Raw genomic sequence first — 21,292 nt, 5'->3', positions numbered from 1 at the left:
AAGTGTAGAATTCACATGAAGGGCCAGCACTTTAATGAAATAACCTGCATTCAAGCCAATGTAACGCGCTAGTTGAAGACCGCAAATAAGTATTTTTCTAATAATTTCATGTGGTATTATGAACGTTCTGTGGGTTGAACTCAGGGAGGAAACAATGTAGTACGGCTGAAGCATTAAAACCACCATCTTAACTTTTCTCGTTCTTTATTAATCCACTCTCGTCACTTTTTGGACTGACAGAGTATGTCATTGTGCCTGAACAGCAGCTTTCAGGTGCTGGTTCCTATGCTGTGTCTTGTACACTGTCTGGTTTCAGTTGTTCGTTTTACAGTCTAGATTTGTCATTATGCTTGAACGAGTAGAATAAGAAGTTCGGTTTTCCTTTTAAGTACATTGTTCAGCTACATAAGAAACTTTACTTTCTCTTAGACTGCCCTTTATTACGAACCTATATATCTGATGATAGTAAAGAAATTTCTCTCAGCTGTAAGAAAAAAAAAATCACTTATTAGAACTATAAATAAAAAATCTTTCTGAATAACAAGGACCAGTAGCTAGTTTGTTGGAAAGTTTTTCTTTTATTCTAGCCATACGAAAACGGCCATTGTGTATGGTGGATATACTGAATAGTAATCAGAGTTCAAGAAAGAATTATTTTTATTAAACATTGGATTATTGATTTAAATAAAAAACAAAATATGTATTTTCTATCTCATATGAAACATGTTCTTTAAATTTAACAAATGTAAACAACATTCATCACTTGTAAAGTCCAATAATCGACTCACCAAATCTTACTAACATAAAAACATTATCAACAAAAGTAGTTATCAATGAAATCTGTTTATCTATAACTTATAAATAAATCAACATTTCTGTGTTAACAATTATAATTGCCTCCATGAATATTACTGCATACGAAAATGCCTGGGAAACATTTGTGATCTGCATGTCTGATGAAGCTCTGACATAAGCAGCCACAACAAAAGAGTAAACCTTTGAAACCAATTTGGTCCCTACATCAATCACCAATCACCATTCAACAATGACTGTTTACAAAAGATGTGTTCACTATATATACAAAAGTTTAATACATGTGCTATGGAATAAACGGTTTTGTACAGCTAAATATTACATTGTAAAAGTAATATAAGGTAAGAAACTTAATGTGAAGTGTCATTTCATGATACTGAACAACTGTCTGTGAGAAAGTACACTGAATTTTTGCATATTGTAAATGTAACATCAAAAATTTAACTAGGCATTTCTGACTGAATTAGCTACCATTGCTCAGTCAACAGTTATGATGTATTACATGTTGTTGTAAAAGTTAATTACAATGAAACACTACAATATACTTCAGGAAATAAGATACATTACAATAGATCAAGTAACACAATTAACTTTAGTTAGAAATGACATTTTGTTGTTAGTGAGTATCACAAACATCCACGTCAGTCAGCATCATGGACATTAACATATCGATTTGATTCATAAATATAATACAGCACATGAGCGAAATCTGGAATGTCAGGTTTGAAGATTGTACTCCTGTCATGAAATAAAGAATTTTTAGGGGAAAGACCAAGAATAGTAAGAAAAACAAAATATTAGAGACACAAATTTTGGTCTTCTAGTATATAACAACAAAAATTATAATTTTTCTTCTGAAAAAGACTTAAGGCTCCTGAGAGATAAATGGACGTACTTCAATAGCGACCACTGTCGCAAACACTTTTCTTCCACAGTGTTTCTGACCCTGAAATCCTCAGAGAATACACTACATTGTCCACTGTCTTCGATCTCTTACTAGAAATGAATGAAAACAGCGCTCATAAGACAAATTCAGATCAGTAGTGGGGTTCTGACCACTGCAAAAAACTGGCACATTATAGCATCACTATTTATTCCTGAACTGCAAGATCACAGGGGCTGTCTTTCTCCTGCATTGCAAGGGTAAATAAAGACTACAATTACCATTCAACACGAACGCTATGTAGTCTGTACAGCTTAATAATTTGTACCAAATATTTCAATATTACTACATGGGAGTCCGAACTGAAAGAAATCTCCACCAAAACGTTGCCAGCCAGCGGCAAATTGGCAAGGTATGCCAAATTTGGCAGGCCTACCAAAGGACGTGAATATGTGCTTATATATACAGAAATGTATAATGAACAAAATTTGAGGACGTAAATTGTTGCACGCCACCTTTACCACTGTGCAGCAGAGGCTTTACATTTCGGTTACTCCGTTGGCGCCTCTGGCCTTTCGCAGATCTGCTGCTGTTCTTTGTCCTCTTGCAGAGAGTCCTGTGAGGGGTTGCCAGTGCTGACATCTGCCGGCAGCTGCTGGTCACAGCTCGGCTCCTCATGCTCCTCCGTCGGATGCTGTGGCTCAGTCGCAGGTTCCTGCTTCACGCACACCTGCGGCAGCTGCTGCTGCTGCTGCTGCTGCGGCGACGGAGAGGCTCCGCTGCTGTCCGTACAGCAGACGGCGCCGTTGTTCTCAGTGCTGGCACGCGGCGACACGGACTTGCTGCCCCTGGCTGACCGAGTACGCCGACCAGGAGCCGCTGTGTGGGCTGTTTCTACCGGCTGCTGCTGGGGTTTGTAGCAGGGATCCAGCTCATATGTGCCGTTACTCCCGCTATGTTGATAGAATACCTATTTCAAACCAAAGGAAGATTTTGTTCAGTCAAAAATCAACAACACTTTTTCCTTCAATTACTTGTATTATAAATCCATTAATCTCTGTTATTGTGGTTGTACCTCAACAAACTAGAATGTTATTATGAACATTAATAAAGCTACCATTAAAGGCGGAATATGAACAACAGGCTCCGGTTGGTATGGTTCAATGGAATTTTAGGTGAAAAAATTTAAAATTTCCAGAATGGATTTTCACTTTGCAGCGGAGTGTACCAGGCGAGTGCTTTACCAAATGAGCCATTGAAGCACAACTCATAACCCACTCTCAGAACTTTACTACTGCTAGTACTGCATTTAGAAATTACTTTCTATTTTTTCGTGTATCTACCCAAGGACCAAAGTAAAACTTTACAGCTTTTATGCAAGTGCATATCTCTACTAATAGACAGGATGAGGTAGAAAGGATGAGAGTTTTCAGAACACTCAGTATTCAGGCTCAGGTAGTAGAAGTGGGGGACTGATGTCACGTTTTTGGTAGCTCCTTCCATTATTTTGTTTAGTCGAAGTGTTGAGGCCGTGGAGTGTGCAACATCGTGTGTTTGCTTACGATTGTTTTGTGCGTAATAATGAGTCTATTGTTGCAGTTCAGCGTGACTTTCGTTGCCATTTCAATATTGGGAGACGTGATTTCCCATTCGTACGACTAGGGGCTCATCGCTCAGTACAAATTACAGAAAATGTTGAAAGAATTCGCGAAGCCGTACTCCGTACTTCTAGTCGATCTACTAGGAAACATTCTGCTCAACTGCTCATCAGTAATCGTACAGTAAGGCGTATTTTGCATATTGATCTAGAATTTCATCCCTATAAAATGGCCATGGTGCAACAACTGAATCCTACAGATTATGTACAGCGGCTGAATTTTGCTCGAGAATTGGAGGACATACTTCAGCAAAACGACAACATTATTTTTATTATGAGTGATGAGACTCATTTTCATTTGAACGGCACGGTAAATCAGCAGAACTGTCGTTAGTGGGCCAATGAAAATCAAATACATATGCATGAGAAACCATTATACAGTGCGAAGGTGACTGTTTGGTGTGCTGTAACTGGTATAGATGTTACTGGTCCAAACTTTTTCCAAGACAATAACGGGAACACTTTAAATTTAATCCCGTAATTTTATAGACAGATGAATTCTTCCTACCTGAACCAAGAATAAAACTTATTCCTATCCGGCAAGTTTGGTTTCAGCAGGATGGGGACACAGCTCACACAGCAAGAATGTCAATGAAAGCTATTCACACTGATTTCGTGGTCGCGCCATTTCCCAGTTTGGTGACATTAGTTGGCCTCCTCGTTCTCTAGATCTGTCCATGTGTGAATGCTTTTTGTGCGGTCACCTCAAGTCACGTGTATACGAGCATAAACACGTAGTCATGAAGAACTGAAAGAAGCAATTCGTGAGAAGTCGTTCAGTTTGACAAATGTCGCAGAGTGTGGAAGCCAACTTCCGAGAACGGCTTGAGAAGTGCATCGCTGAAAACGGCCGTCACCTGCGAGATGATGTTTCCAAGCATTAATTTTGTAAAGTGGCAACATCACTTGAGTATTATTCTGCAAATATAAATGTTTTTGAATCACAAGTAAAGATACATTGTTTATTTTTTAAATGTCCATCCTTAATGCCTCACCCGGTATAAGACAAGATGTGGTTTAACTTTGTTACCGAAAATTTAAAAGGTTTAAATCTTTACATGATACACTAATAAACATTCAGACAGATTTATGCTATATGTTTTTCAAACAACACTGTACACGTTTTCTCTGAAAGCCAACAGCGAAAAAGAAAATGTTGTGCTGCGCTGTGTAGCTTTGTTTCCCGCAGTCAGTTGTAACTTCGACAGGAGGGCATATAATTAATTAGACAGATATTTTTTCCAATATCATTATATTTTCTTTCTACTTACATACCATTTTCCAAAAATTTTATACGCAACAACAATGTGCTGTTTTGGTTTGTTCGTCGCAGTCGGTATCAACAGAAAACAGGAGAGTTGTGTTTATGGCTTATCGGCTTACAATTACGGTACTACTAAGAAATCCGAATCGTCCAAAATTTTGTAATCCTACCCACCCGAAGATTAAAACTGTGTGAAATACTGACATTGAGGCTCCTATCCTCACAGATCTAATAGCACGAATGGTCACTCTCATAACCCATACACCCCACTGCTCCCAACTGAATTGTTCACTCATTTTAAGTAACTTTAATTGTCGATCAAGGTTTTATTTTCATTAACACTAAATTGATACGAGTTTAGAGAGAGAGGGAAGAGGAGCCGAACAAAGCGGGCAAGGAGTGGACACCGAGAGATGGAGGAGGGAGGTAGAGATTAGGACGCATATGCAATTCCAGTATATACTTTATTTAGCAATTACTGAGCATTGCCAGGTTCGCTAGCTTCTTACAAAAAAACAATAAAAAGCAAATGTTTATATTTCCGTTTATGTATTTGAGTGGAATGATACGACTAATTCGAGTGCAAAACGTATACTGACTTATTACACAGGATAAAAAAAGATAAAACTGTATGGCACTGCTTGTTTCCCTTCATTTTTATACTGTAAGGATCTCTTCCCTTCTCCCAACGGCACAACTTGCCTTGGGCACGCATCAGTTCTTCAGCATGGTTTCTATTGGCAATTTCTCCTCATTTTGCATCTATTTGCAGCCAGCAGTTCCATGAGGTTGCTGTCTCCCTTCTAACGTCAGTGCACCAACGGCCCTGCAGCCACAACTGGGTCGCTCTTTCCTGTGGATTCTACACACTATTTGTTCAAAAGTACCCGAGTTTCCTACGCAGTATGGAATTGAGCACTGTATTTTTCGAGAGGCGGATCTCATAGGATAAACAGAGGTGGAAGTACTGTGTTGTCGGTAGAGAATCAGTAACGGCACAACGGGTCCGTTGAGGAGGTCTGAGTGACTAAGAAAGTGGACTAGTCGTCAAATGACACCTGAGCAACACATCCATCAGGAGCATTTCTGCCCTTCCACTGCTACTATTGTTTTTTTTTGTCTTCTGACTGGTTTAATGCGGTCCGCCACAAATTCCTCTCCTGTGATAACCTCTTCATCTCGGAGTAGCACTTGCAAACTATGTCCTCAACTACTTGTTAAACTTATTCCAATCTCTGTCTTCCTCTACAGTTTTTCCCTCTATAGCTCCTTCTAGCACCATGAAAGTCATTCCCTCATGTCTTAACAGATGTCCTATCATCCTGTCCCTTCTCCTTATCAGTGTTTTCAACATATTCCATTCCTCTCCGATTCTGCGCAGAACCTCCTTATTCCTTATCTTATCAGTCCACCTAATTTTAAACATTCGTCTGTAGCACCACATCTCAAACGCTTCGATTCTCTTCTGTTCCGGTTTTCCAATGGTTCAATACACTGCTGTACTCCAGACGTGCATTCTCAGAAATTTCTTCCTCAAATTAAGGACGATATTTGATATAAGTATACTTCTCTTGGCCAGGAATGCCCTTTTTGCCGTTGTTAGTCTGCTTTTGATGTCCTCCTTGCTCCGTCCGTCATTGGTTATTTTACTGCCTACATAGCAGAATACCTTAAATTCATCTGCTTCGTTACCATCTCGCTGTTCTCATTTCTACTACTTCTCATCACCTTCGTCTTTCGTCGATTTACTCTCAATCCATACTCTGTACTGATTAGACTGTTCATTCCGTTCAGCAGATCACGTAATTTTTCTTCACTTTCATTCAGGATAGCAATGTCATCAGCGAATCGCCCGCCGGTGTGGCCGAGCGGTTCTAGGCGTTTCAGTCTAGAATCGCGCGACCGCTAGGGTCGCAGGTTCGAATCATGCCTCGGGCATGGATGTGTGTGATGTCCTTAGGTTAGTTAGGTTTAAGTAGTTCTAAGTTCTAGGGGCCTGATGACCTCAGATGTTAAAAAATGGTTCAAATGACTGAGCACTGTGCGACTTAACTTCTGAGGTCATCAGTCGCCTAGAACTTAGAACTAATTAAACCTAACTATCCTAAGGACATCACACACACCCATGCCCGAGGCAGGATTCGAACCTGCGACCGTAGTGGTCGCGCGGTTCCAGACTGTAGCGCCTAGAACCGCTCAGCCACAACGTCCGGCACCTCAGATGTTAAGTCCCATTGTCCCCAGAGCCATTTTCATCAGCGAATCGTATCACTGTTATCCTTTCACCTTGTATAATGTGCCCTATTTTATGCACAACAAAGACAACGTGGCATGATGTACGAATTCACAATGGAAGACGCTTAACAACAATTTTTTTTTTTTTGGAAACCATGGATGACAGTTACAGCTGTTGAAACAATAAAGACTAATTTATTCGATCTTGTTTCCTGCGTACAGTTGAGGAACAGTTCGAAGGCAAACATCGCATCAGAATGACCATTTCCGCCGTCACAAAGCAGCGTTTGTGAGGCAGTGATTTGTGGGCAAAAAGATTCCTGAAATAGAACAGTCTGACCTAAACTGAATGGAATACCTTTATGGATGAGTCAGAAGATGGACTTCGTTCCAGACCTCAGACTTTCTTTGGTTCCAGCTCTTGAGGGAGCGTGGCATTTCTCCCAGCAGGGTTCACGGTGTCATAAAAGTGAACGGGGAACACGCCATATTAATGTCCATTAATAGATGTCCCGATACTTTTGGTCAGAGTGCATTAATAATCCAGATCTGAACCGTACCATATTGCAAAAGAGGAATGGTTGTTTTAAGCATTTGGAGTCTCTCGCTGACATTTAGAAAGAAACAATATGTCCGCCATCTAACGGAAAAACTGTAACACGCTCTTTTATGGAGAAGCGTTTATTTCATTTTACTTACGTGGTTTAACTTGCGTCATCCAGTACAGCGCAACCAGCACACAAATGTGCCATAACTATGCCAATGTGTTTTGGGACATTGCTAGGTAGCGCGCCTCAGTCGACAGCGAGACATGGTTGATTTGGGGGAAGGGGACCAAACAGCGAAGTTGGGTTGGGTTGTTTTGGGGGGGAAGAGACCAAACAGCGAGGTCATCGGTCTCATCGGGTTAGGGAAGGATGGGAAAGGAATTCGGCCGTGCCCTTTCAAAGGAACCATCCCGGCATTTGCCTGGAGCGATTTACGGAAATCACGGAAAATCTAAATCAAGTTGGCCGGACGCGGGTTTGAACCGTCGTCCTCCCGAATGCGAGGCTAGTAAGCTAACCACTGCGCTACCTCGCCCGCGCCCGCGCCCGCGTTGGCGAACTCTGGTACGTGGTGTTGTGGCGCCTCACCTTTTCGTCTTCGCGCTCGTTGTGGTGGCTGTAGGCGTGGTTGTCGAGCTCGGCGCGGAAGAAGAAGCGCAGGCCGCAGCGGGCGCAGTCGTAGGGCCTGGCCTGGGGGCCGTGCGCCGCCAGCATGTGCTGCTGCAGGCCGGCGGCCGCCGTGAAGACGGCGCTGCACAGGTAGCACGTGAAGCTGCCGCAGCCCGCGAACGTGTGCTCGATCAGGTGCGTCTGCAGCTGCAGCGGGGACGCCAGCGCGCGCCGGCATACGTGGCACTCCAGCCGCGACCCCACTCCACCGCCGCCGCCGCCGCCGCCTCCGCCGGCCCCCGCCTCCAGCAGGTGCGTCGCCACGTGCCGCTGCACCGCTGCCTCGCTGTCGAAACTCACCTGCGAAGGCGTCAGTTCTTACTATAATGCGTCTGCGGTCTCAAAAGAGATAGAAAGGAAACCCTCTAACTACGAAGGAACTTCAAAATGAAGTTCCACGTTAAGAGCATTGCGCAACAACATTGACAGAAGGGAAGACACGTTCTGAGTTTCCTAATGTCAAGAGCATGGGAGTGAAATGACGCGGCAATTGAAAACATACTCTTGAGATGAAGTACGCCGGACAGCACGATGCTTGTGGGCAAAACGTCTAAATTGCACACAGGTTCAACGTGAAATTCTGGTAGTGTATGGACCAAATGCAATGGCCTCGTCCAACCGTAGACAAATTGTACCAACAGTTTGATCAGAGCCGCACAGACACGTACAGGATGGCGCAAGAAATGTGTTACCATTTTTTTTTAAATATAAACTTTATTTTCAGTACAATCTGAAATGAACATATACTACAATGAAGAGCCGTCCGTGGAGATTTGTTCTAACTCAGCACATGCTCAATATGTCCACCATTCCTAACTTCCTTCAAACGAACACTGAAGTTAGTGATTACCCTACGCCACATGTCTTCCGTAACTTCACTGCAAGCTTGAAGAATAAGTCTTCTGAGCTCCATTAAATCACGTGGACGTTTCGGGAAAATTTTTTCCTTTAGGTACCCCCAAAGAAAAAAGTCACAGGGATTGAGGTCTGGACTATTGGGGGGCTAATTTTGTCTGTCATTGAAGCGACCTGGAAACCTGAGTGAAATGATCCGCATGTCCAAATGCTCGTGTAAAAACTCCAACACAGTGTTTGCAGTATGTGGCCTTGCTCCATCTTGCATGAACCACTGCGTTTTGAAGGGCAAGGCAGTAGCAAGAAGCCGTGAAAGGAAGCCATTGCGAAGCATGCTCAAATAACGCTCGCTGTTCACAGTTTCTTCAAAGAAAAAGGGTCCAATAAGTCCGTGGCTGGAAATTGCTGCCCACGCTGTAATCCTCGGAGCATAATGTTGTGGTTCATGAAGCACTTGTGGGTTTTCAGTGGCCCAAAAGCGTACATTTTGTTTGTTAACCACACCGTCTAAATGAAAATGCGCCTCGACTGAAAACCAAACGTTGTTGAGAGTTTCTTCCCTATCCTCCGCCCACTGAGCAAAGAGGAGTCTCTGCTGCTTGTGTTCTTCAGTGAGCACAGGTCATCTTGTATGGGTACATATGGAGGTCACTTAAGAAAGCGTTGAACCGAGCGTCTGGATATTCCCAGTTGCACTACTGCCTTTCTACACGATTTCCCGGGACTTCTCTGTACAGCAACTCGTACCGCTTCAATATTCTCCGGCGAACAAACAGGCTTAGTCCAAGGTCGCTTCGCTTCCAATACTGTTCCTTCCTGTACAAATTTATCGTACAACCTGTGGATCGTCTTCTTGCAAGGGACCCATCGTGTGTTAAACTGTTGTCGAAAACGCCTCTGAGCCACAACAAGGATTTTCGTTTCATAAAAAAGTAACACAATTGCCGATCGTTGCTGTGTCGTTAGTCTTCCACTGTCAGCCATTACTGCTCACTAGTCTCCTAGCGGCAGTATCGTGAATTACACGTCATTTCGTAACTCATTTGTTTTTCCAAGCTCTGTTGGCACTGCTGTAGAGATCCCAGCGTTATATCTAATGTGCGTCGTAAATTGTGAAAGAAACAATTGGTAACATTTCGTACGCCACCCTGTATGATGCTGATACCGAAAGAAGGTCAATGGCTTTGACAACAAACAGCATTGTCCAGCCAGTCGAGGAACTGATTCGCAGCAACCTTAGTTTTTCCGAACGTGAGGAAGTTCACACAGGAGCAGGTTTCTATTGAGGAATTTAACGACTGCTAGAATGTTCCGATCGTTACTCATAGAGACTTGATCACTAAGTTGAAAAATAGTGTCATGTGTGTATGTCACTGAAGTGTTCAACAGCATTCAATAAAAGTTGCTTAGTATAAACGTTACTTGGCATGCCATTATAATGCGCATCTTCCTTTTTGAGTCTCCATGTATAACAGTGTGAAAGACAAGGATGTAAATGAGATTCGAGAGAAGATGGAGGAGGAGGCTGGAAAATGAGGCGGCATTTTGCCTACTGGGATTGTGACTTAAATTACATGCTATAAGAAACTGAGTTTTGAATGTTAACTGCCAACCATTTACCTCAGATGGTAATGTTAATGTCAGTTACTATTTATGAAGGCTTGATATTCTGTTAGAGTGACACTGAACACAGCACCTCAAGCTGACTGTTTTCCTTTTAACTGATATAAAGGTATCTGTAATTGTTCGAGAGCGGTTACCCTTGTTGATCAAGTGCAACTGCAGTCTATAAGAAAATAAACTTTAATAATTTGCTATGCCGGTCTCTTCCCAGGCTTGCAAATCAGTAATCTGTTAAACACTTTCAGTGTGTGTAGCAGTTTTCTAAAAACAACGGTGAAAGAAATATTTATCTCTAGATTCTACCACAGCCTAAGCAGAAGAAATTTCTCAGACTCATCTTTGTTAAAAATGTATGTGGGGGAAAAAACTCTCCCAACCTGTACAATCTACCTGTAAAACCTATCCAAATAGCAGCGACTTATTTTAGGCAAAAGATCTAACACATAAGCGAGTACATAAACTTGTCAGCAGTGACCTGGATCCAGGAAATGACAGGTAGTCTCACAACAATGACAGAAAGTGAGGACCAGATAGGTAGTGGTGTAGAGTGGAATGACAGAAGAGAGTAGGAAATTACCAAATATAATAGCGCATTTTGATATTCTGTAGGTAGATAGGGTAAAAACAGGGAGTGAAAGGTTATTTACAAATAGCAGAGCCGAGATTGCCGTTACAAGAATCTAAAGACATGAAACGAAAGCAGCAGTTGAGAAGAAATCTAAAGATTGGGCAAGCTGCAAAGGAAATACCCAGGAAAGAGAATCGAAGTAAACGGAGAAGAAATAAAAACTTCGACGTTTGCCGAAGACATTGTAATTCTAACAGTTCTTGTACGAGTCATTTAACAGAATTAATTTTATCTTGAAAAGAGATTATAAGTTGGTCAACAAAAATTTAAGAAGGGTAATGGGATGCAGTCGAATTACATCAGGTGATGCTGAGTGAATTGAATGCAGAACAAAAATGCAGACTGGCTATACCAAGAAAAGCATTTCTGAAAAATTGGAAGTTATTAGAATATAACATAAATTTAAGTCTTTCCCTTGCAAAGAGTGAGATTCGGTGGATAAACTGATCAGACATGAATACAGGCTATTGAAATGCGCTGTTACACAACTTTTAAGGTCACATGGATAGGTAGCATAAATAGTGAAAAGACGTTGAATCAAACTGGAGAAAAAAATTATGGCGAAATTTGGCTAAAAATGGATTAGTTGACAGGAAATTTTCTTTGGTATCATTTAACAGGCAGTTTGGGGCAAAAGGAGACTGCAATAATCAGGTTAAAATATATGTAAGTTTCACAGTTTACGCAAAAATGAAGAAGCTTGCACACGGTAGACCCTCGTGGAGAGCTGCATCAAATCAGGTTTTTACTGAAGATCAGAACACAAGCTACGCTTTATTTAATAATTTATTATAGTACATTTTCTTGATGACAATAATGCAAAGTGATGTATAGAATCATATTTATGTGAATGTTTGTAATGATCCATACCTAAGACAAAAAAACTGGATGATTTGCCCAAGAGAAAGGCACTCACAAATTAAGGAAGTCGCTGAAGCATTGGTCCACCTCTGACCATAATGCAAGCAGTTATTCGGGTTGACACTGATTGATAGAGTTGATAGATGTCCTCCTGAGGGATATTGTGCCAAATTCTGCCCAACTGGCCCGTTAGATCGTCAAAATCCGGATATCGTTGGAGGATCCTGCTCATAATGCTCCAAACGTTTCCGATTAGGGAGAGATCCGGCGACATTGCTGGGCATCGAGGTTCAGTTCGAAGCGGGGCTCATCACTGAAAATTATACTCCATTCAATGAGATTCTAGGTCGAAGATGTGTCTGGGGGCGCCCCAGATAGCGATGAGCTACCATCCTAAATGTCGCCCACCATACGGCCCGCCAGCCAGGAATCGTGGTCTGGGGTGCCATTTCTTTTCATATTAGGACCCCATTCGTTGTAATCCGCGGCCACCCTGCAGCACAGCGGTATGTCGGCGATATTCTACGCCTCGTTTGGTCACCCTTCATCGCAATCCATCCTGGACTTGCATTAGAGCACGACAGTGTACACCGACACATGCCGAGAGTTTCTACTGCAAACTCTATTTTGGCCTGCAAGGTCGATGTATATCTTTCCTACTGAGAACGTTTGTAACATTATACATTCATGTGCAAATATCCAACTGAACACGGTGCAGTAAGTAGTTCGTGCTGCAGTTCGGCGGCATCGTTTGTGTGTGGATATTAGTGGTGACCATTTCGAACATCTACAGTGATATCTTTAAGTTGGACTTTAAGCTACGCTTTCACCAAAAATGAGACAACTCTGTCAATTATTTTGCAAGTTATGGACTTTTAAACAGTGGATACATTATTTTTGACCCCTCTGTAGACCGGCCATAACGATCTAACGCGTCAGTTTGACACAATTTTCCACGATATCACTCAGGAGTACATCCAACGACTCCATTAATCATTGCCAAACAGAGTAACTATTTTCACAACGGTCAGAAGTAGAGAAAGGCTTTATTGACTTGCTCAATTTGTGAAGCTCTTTCTCTTGAATAAATCAATTTTTTTTTTGAAATTGTAATCATTTGTTTGTCTGTACATCACATCTACACATTTTCGTCCCATTCGGTAAATTGCTTCGTGGATCATGTCTTTTTTGTCTTAAGAGTGTAGTTAGGACGTCTGTAGATTTGGTGCTGGATGCTGAATCGTAGCAAAATTTCGCGCTGTACTTTTATCACTGTAAATCTGGGTCTGACCAAGTGTAATCTGTGTATCCACATACCGTCACGAACTGGGAGACTTGAGGTGCAATCCGTTTATATGCAAGGATGAATGAGACCTTTGTCCCATATTAACAGTTTTATTCACTGTAGAATTCCCTTCCCTTGCTACATATTGTGTGTGGACACTGGATGTCCGGTGTTAGTTTAGGTGCACACAGAACAACACAACAGCAATACAGAGTGGGCGGGTGAGTCACCTGGCACTTGATGCACTGGTAGGCCTTGCGGTGGGCGGCGGCGACGTGCGCCTCGAGCGCCTGCGCCGACTCGCACTTGAGGTGGCACTCCTGGCAGCGCGTCTGCTGGCCGCCCACCGCCGCAGCTGCAGCCGCAGCTGCCGCCGCAGCTGCAGCGGCCGCTGCTTTGCCCAGGCAGTCGGCGCAGACGGGGGGCTCGGCGTCGGCCGGCGCCGCGCCCGGCTTGAGGCACAGGCAGCACGGCACGTTGCCGCGCTGCTGCTGCTGCTGGCCCTGCTGCACGTGGAACTTGGCGTGCACCCGCACCTGTCACACAACCAGTAGCTCATCACTCACCTGTCGTCGTATTCAAAGCACCGGGTGATCAAAAAGTCGGTATAAATTTGAAAACTTAATAAACCACGGATAATGTAGATAGAGCGGTAAAAATTGACACACATGCTTGGAATGACACGGGGTTTTATTAGAACCACCCCATATTGCTAGACGCGTGAAAGATCTCTTGCGCGCGTCGTTTGGTGATGATCGTGTGTTCAGACGCCACTTCCGCCATGCTTGGCCTCCCAGGTCCCCAGACCTCAGTCCGTGCGATTATTGGCTTTGGGGTTACCTGAAGTCGCAAGTGTATCGTGATCGACCGACATCTCTAGGGATGCTGAAAGACAACATCCGACGCCAATGCCTCACCATAACTCCGGACATGCTTTGCAGTGCTGTTCACAACATTATTCTTCGACTACAGCTATTGTTGAGGAATGATGGTGGACATATTGAGCATTTCCTATAAAGAACATAATCTTTGCTTTGTCTTACTTTGTTATGCTAATTATTGCTATTCTGATCAGATGAAGCGCCATCTGTCGGACATTTTTTGAACTTCTGGTTCTAATAAAACCCCATGTCATTCCAAGCATGTGTGTCAATTTGCACCTCTCTATCTACATTATTCCGTGATTTATTCAGTTTTCAAATGTATACTGACTTTTTGATCACCCGGTGGTTTAGGTGATCTTTTCACCATTTTGCATTAAACTTTTGTTTTGTTTGTTTTAAACGTGGTCTAATCGGTCGTGAAACAGAAATCACAGCAAAAATCAAATATACTTTATCTGCAACATCTTCCAGCTACTTCTCTCCAAAGTCGACGCTCCGACTTAGATATCCATTGTAGACCGATACAAGGGTCGCTTCACAAGTCATTGCAACTATGGTACACCTTGTCAATATGTCGCACCACCATAATCGCAGTAAATGCATTCTAAAGTCAGCGGCAAACACTACCGAAATCAACAGACAGCGACCGCATACGAAGATAACTCGGTACCTATACCTGAAACATTCAGTGTGAACTTGGCCCTGCTACAAGATGCATCCTTCCTCACCAGCCCTACTCACCAGATCTCAGTATATGTGACTTGCCGCGCGAGATTAGCCGAGCGGTCTAGGACGTTGCAGTCATGGACTGTGCGGCTGATCCCGGCGGAGGTTCGAGTCCTCTCTCGGGCGTGTGTGTGTGTGTGTGTGTGTGTGTGTGTGTGTGTGTGTGTGTGTGTTTTTGTCCATAGAATAATTTAGGTTAAGTAGTGTGTAAGCTTAGGGGACTGATGACCTTATCAGTTAAATCCCTTACGAGCGAAATGGCTCTGAGCACTATGGGACTTAGTCCCTTAAGATTTCACACACATTTGAACATTTTTCCGTGCGACTTCGACCTCATTTCACAGCTGAAGAAACCATCGCATGAGAGGTGCTTTCCAAACAGCGCGGATGTCGTCACGGCATTTCGGCGGCACACATTGATCGCAATGCCAATGGAATTCAACGCCTTCCTCGTCGTTGGCAGGCCGTGGTGACCGAGCGGTTTGAATCCTGCCTCGGGCATGGATGTGTGTGATGTCCTTAGTTTAGTTAGGTTTAAGTAGTTCTAAGTTCTAGGGGACTGATGACCATAGCTGTTAAGTCCCATAGTGCTCAGAGCCATTTGAACCTCGTCGTTGGCGACGCTCTGGGGATTCACTGGGGAGGTTATTTTGGAGCACAGTAGCTGATTTTGATTCATGTTTGTTCCATCTGTACGCGTGCAGAATAAATTTACACAGAGTTCCAATGCGTGTGTTTCATTTCAACCTCGTGTACTGGAACCCTATTTTTTGTTGACATTAAGACACACAGTACCTTACCGGTTCAACATACATCGAGGAATTCCCATAGTGTCGCATTACTGGAGATATATCATAGTTCCACGACTTATGGAGTGACCCTTGCACCAGATTTTCAGTACGCAGTCACATGTCCTTTCCGCCAATTCTCGATGCTGGTCTGCAGCTCGTTGTCTGTGCCAAAATACTGTCCTTGCAGCCAGCGTTTCATGTGAGCAAAGAAATGAAAATCAGAGGGAACTAAATCCGGGCTGTATGCTGGTTGGTCAAATACTTTCCAACGAAAACGTTGAGGAGAGTATTTGTTGCACCTGCAGTGTGCGGCCGACGGCTGTCATGAAGTACAGTGCTTTACAACATACCTCTTCGCTTGTTCTGAATTGTCCTTCGTAGACAATTTTCTCGAATGGCCTGATCCAGTGCTTGACTCAGTGCCACACTGCAGCCTATTAACGAAGACACCAGCATACAGAATAGGTTCCCAGATATGTTAGTGGCTCAACGACGTCTTAAGTAAAAGAAATCAGTGCGTTGTCCTGAACAGCGAGTGTTCATCACAGATAAGGGCATCGTCAGGAGTGCCCCAGGGAAATGTGATACGACTGCTGTTATTTTCCATATGTATAAAAATGATCAGGCAGACATGGTGAGCAGAGGTCTGGGGTTGTTTGCTAATGATTCTGTGGGGTACGGAATGTCGTCGTCATTGAGTGACTGTGGGAGGACACAAGGAGACTCAGACAAAATTTGTAGTTGGTGTGATGAATGGCAGCGAGTTCTAAATGTAGAAAAATGTAAATTAATGGGGATGAGTAGGAAAAACAAACTCGTAAGATTCTGGTACAGCATTAGTAGTGTTCTGCTTGATAAATAAGTAAATACATTCATTAAAAATGTCCTGTTTGACATAGTCATGTTGTTTCAATATCTGGGCGATATGAAATGGAACGACCATGTGAAGATTGTGGTAGGGAAAGCGAATGGTCGACTTGGGTTTATTTGGAGAATTTTAGGAACGTGTGGTTCATCTGCACAGGAGAAAACATATAGGGCGCAACTGCTACCTAGTCTTAGGTATTGCTTGGGTGTTCGGGATTCACACGCGGTCGGATTAAAGGAAGACATCGAAGCAATTCAGAGGCGGGCTACTTTATTTGTTATCGGTAGGTCAGAACAACGAGTAAGCATTACGGAGACGCTTTTGGAACTCAAATGGGAATTCCTGGAGGGAAGACGACAGTCTTTTCGGGGAACATTGTTGGTAAGGCGGGTGCCAGCTTGAGATTCATTGGGAGAGTCCTTAGAAAATATAGTCCATCGACAAGGGAGGTGGCTTACAAAACACTCGTTCGACCTATACTTGAGTATTGCTTATCAGTGTCGGGTTGACAGAGGAGATAGAGAAGATGCAAAGAAGAGCGGCGCGTTTCGTCAGAGGGTTATTTGGTAACCGTAATAGCGTTACGGAGAAGTTTAGCAAACTCAAGTGGCACACTCTGCAAGATAGGCGCTCTGCAACGCGGTGTAGCTTGCTGTCCAGGTTTCGAGAGGGTGCGTTTCTGGATGAGGTATCGAATATAATGCTTCCTCCTACTTATACCTCCCGAGGAGATCACGAATGAAAAGTTGGAGAGATTCGAGCGCGCACGGAGGCTTTCTGGCAGTCGTTCTTCCCGCGAACCATACGCGACTGGAACAGGAAAGGTAGGTAATGACAGTGGCACGAAAAGTACCCTCCGCTACACACCGTTGGGTGGTTTGTGGAGTATAAATGTAGATGTAGATGTATTGAGAGTGTTTAGAGAACCGGCATGACTTCAGAAAGATTCCACTGCCGACAGCGTACATTCGCATAGGGACCTCAAAGATACGAGAAATTAGGACACGTACGGAGGCATATAGACAGTCATTTTACCCTCGCTCTATTTGCTAATGGAACAGGAAAGGAAATTACTAGTAGTAGTGCAGGGTACCATCCGCCACGCACCGTACAGTGGGTTGTGGAGTGTGTATGGAGATGCAGATCCAGACTAGCGAAAGAGTACACAAACGTTTGGCAGTCTTCTACAAAACACGGATATTCGCTCGACACAATAAGTCGAGGAGTAAGCGGAAGCCTACATTAGGCAAGCTGCGGGCTGGCTGCGCACCTCTATGTCGGAGACGAGCGTCTGCCGGCAGACGGGGCAGGGCGCGGGCAGCTTGTCGCCCGCGTGGCTGGCGAGGTGCGCGCGCAGGTCGTCCTCGCGCTGCAGCGGCGCCTTGCACGCGGTGCACGCCGGCGCGCCCGCCGCCACCTTGCAATGCGTCAGCTTGTGCTCGGCCAGCACCGCCGCCGACGGGCACAGCTCGTCGCAGATGTTGCACTTGTGCTTGCCGGTCGCGCCGGGACCGGCCGCCCCCGCGCCGCCGCCTCCGCCACCCACGCCGCCGGCTGCCGCCCCCGCGTGCGTCTTGGTGTGGTTCTCGAGCTCAGTGCGCGACTTGCACGTCTCGCTGCAGTAGGCGCACTGCAGGCTGACCGCGCCGCCGCCGCCGCCGCCGCCGCCGCCCCCGGCCGCGCCGGCCTTGGACGCGCGCACGCCGCCCCCGGAGCCGCCGCCCTTGCGGCCGCTGCCGAGGTGCTGGTGCGAGTCCGTGGAGGCGGCGTCCTCCTCCAGGCGGCTACCTGCGCCACTGCTGTCCGTGCTGCTGCGGCCGCCGCCCCCGCCCTTCGCCTTGGGTGAAGACTTCTGAGCCAGCTGGCGCGCTATGGGGCCGTGCTGTAAAGGCTCCGGCGTCGCAGGCGCGCTTCCGTTCACCACCTGCAACCGCAAACCGAAGTCAGATCATCAGAGGACGGATTAGATGAGGTAGACGTACCTCAAAAAAAAAAAAAAATAACATGTAGTTGGAAGAAGTGGTGTAAGCTTTGATGTTGGAAGCTGTGAGAACACCAATCAACAAAAGCATCAACTCTATAAGAGCTCCAGAAAAATGGAAAAATGCTTATTATTAGTATTGCGCGCGCCGCTATCCTGTGATCTTGTTCAGAGCGCGCACTGTAATCGATTATAGTTGTTGTGTACATAGTTCCGCGTGGTCAGCGCGTACACAACTTTCCCACTAGAGCGCGCCCCGCTACGCACAACAGCGCAGGCGCACCGCTCGTCCGTCTCCGCACTACGAGATGGCGCTGCCATAGAGACGGACCAAATTCTGCTTCCGCCGATCGGCGTATTAATATGTCACGCAGCCAATGAGATTGCTGCTAACGTAGGACCTTTTCTCCTCGCGGATCACACTCGCGCAGTGATACCTGAACGCATGAGGTATTATAACGACTGTACAGACCTCCGATTACTCAGTCTGCATTAGTCTGTACCAGTCTATAGTCAAGTTTCAGTCTGCACCTAATAAGATTATCATATTCCTGTACATAGCCATGAAGATAAGCGTGCAAGTGGCATTTCTATCGTCTGAGCTAACGGCAGAAGATAAACACGCCACGATAAGACCACGAGACATATTGCTGGCACTCGCCTACTTCGTTAGAGCGACAAGTCAAATAATCTGATGGTGTGTGTACCGAAGGTGTTACGGTATGCACACCACAATAGTGCGCTGTCCTGGTGCGGGTGGTGCTCCGGTGGAGATTCGCTATGACGTCGCTGGCGTGTGTTTGCGGTGGCCGGCGGAAAGCGAGAGGGTAGTTGGTTTTCCCGGTAGTTCGCTCTGCCTGACCTGCTAGTGACTAGCGCTAAGGTGGTTGTGCCTCGCAATATGAGCAGAGTGGTCTGGGGCGGAGGCGACTCGCCGCTGTGCTGGCCATGCGGTGGTGATTAATTGGAGTAGGCGTACTTGTTCTTTCTGCCTGTTTGATGTGGAGGTCCGGTGGGGTCCTGTGATACTGTGACCTGGAGACAACTAGTTGCTGAATTTTGGAGTCGTCTGCCAGGTTAGGGTGTGGGCTCTGTCGGCTCTTCAGATTTTCCCCTGGAAGCTCCAGCAGCGGTTTCTGAACTTTTCTGATGTGGGACGGTGTTGTTGGAACTTTCCGCTGTGTGTGTGGCTCGTTACGATATTTGTTGGTACTAATTAATTTTCTCAACTGGAGTCCTGTCCAGAGTTGCGTTCATGTATGGTACATTTGGCATCCGATGTGTTAGGTAAAGTCTGCCAAAGAAGGGCGGTTTTGTACAGTATATACATAGTGAATTACTGCTGCTTGGTATATGTGGTCTGTGGTGTTCTGGGACCTGAACATTACGATCTCGTCAATTTAGTCGTGTAAAAGCATTTTTTTTAATACTTTGTTAACAACTTGGTGGAATACTCGTATTTGGTGTCGTTAAGGCACTTCTAAGGCTATGGTTTGACTATTCATGTGCGCTTGGCTTTTATTGTTTCGTTTTAAGAAGCGAGAATTGTTTGAGATTTGTGTGTTAGCTTCCGGCACTTATTAAGAGCGCCCGAGATAACGGCGCCGTGGTTATCATGTGCTGTCGGGATGTTATACTGTATTTTTGAATTTTATCTTGTGTTGATATTATCTGTCGTGTGTTGCAGAACATAACCAAGGTGCGTAAGTGATAGGCAGTTGTGGGAGGCTTGTCGGGGAGCTATCAGCGGTTTATTTCGGGGACCGTTTCTAGTGGGAAGACTCCGAAGTGTTGAGAGCTCGCTCGTCTGTGATTGCGTTGGGAGTTGCCCTCGCCCTTTGGTTGTGTCAAATTATTATTTTGTTATTATGTTTATTGGTTGTGTGTTGCGTTTCTTTCATTTTAAGGTGCCAAGCGCCATTATTTTTCTCAAAGTTTTTTATATATATCATTATAAATTGTAATGCCAAGTTAACTTATTATTGGAGTTTGTCTTTCGGGTAAACTCTAAAAGCACTATTGTAAAAGGTTCTTGATTTTATGGTGGCAAGCAGCCATTATTGTTTTTAAAGCTCACTCTTTAACCATTTGTTAAGTTTTGTAAGATATATGAATTTGTTGTTATTTAAAAGTGTTTAGTATTGGCAATTTAATAAATTGTGTACAGAGTCTGCTGTTTGGATATTATTGGGTGGAACTCCTTGGATAGTTGTCCTATAAGAATACACATTCCAGTCAGCCAAAGGATTCTTCTAAGAAATACCAAATTGAGGTATTTGTTCTGTCAGTATTTGACATGTTTATACATGCTTTTAAATTATCCAAGTCTGCACAATGCGATCGCGATTCTTAAAGAGATGTATTTGTTCTCTGTTTTCTATGTAGATAAACTGAAGATGCCTAAATAAGGGGAAACGCGTCGTTGGAAAATAAAAAAAAAAAAACTAAAATTGCAACCAATACCGTTTTTAACCAATACTGTTAAGCACTGGTTTGCTGTATGCCGCATACGGATTGGAAGAATTTCTATAGTATCTTATCCATCTGTTACAATAAATCCAATACATACACTCCTGGAAACTGAAATAAGAACACCGTGAATTCATTGTCCCAGGAAGGGGAAACTTTATCGACACATTCCTGGGGTCAGATACATCACATGATCACACTGACAGAACCAAAGGCACATAGACACAGGCAACAGAGCATGCACAATGTCGG

The 21,292-nt window shown here is 44.3% G+C and overlaps 1 protein-coding gene across 1 annotated transcript in view; it reads right to left on the bottom strand.

Annotated features, from left to right (window-relative positions):
• Positions 1–639: 639 nt before the first annotated feature.
• LOC124788952 (zinc finger protein 423 homolog) overlaps positions 640–21,292 on the bottom strand; it is a 278,658-nt gene continuing 258,005 nt past the window's right edge. The window contains exons 9-13 of the mRNA XM_047256240.1: positions 17,861–18,514; positions 13,711–13,857; positions 13,552–13,653; positions 7,989–8,369; positions 640–2,666 (exon numbers count right to left, since the gene is read on the bottom strand). Coding sequence (XP_047112196.1) covers positions 2,247–2,666; positions 7,989–8,369; positions 13,552–13,653; positions 13,711–13,857; positions 17,861–18,514 — 1,704 coding nt within the window. The 3' untranslated portion in view covers positions 640–2,246. The remainder of the gene's footprint in view (positions 2,667–7,988; positions 8,370–13,551; positions 13,654–13,710; positions 13,858–17,860; positions 18,515–21,292) is intronic.

The sequence above is a fragment of the Schistocerca piceifrons genome, chromosome 3 (assembly GCF_021461385.2).
Source record: "Schistocerca piceifrons isolate TAMUIC-IGC-003096 chromosome 3, iqSchPice1.1, whole genome shotgun sequence".
In the NCBI taxonomy this organism is placed as follows: Eukaryota; Metazoa; Arthropoda; class Insecta; order Orthoptera; family Acrididae; genus Schistocerca; species Schistocerca piceifrons.
The sequence above is the reverse complement of the archived record's forward strand: the minus strand, read 5'-3'. Positions and strand labels throughout refer to the sequence as shown.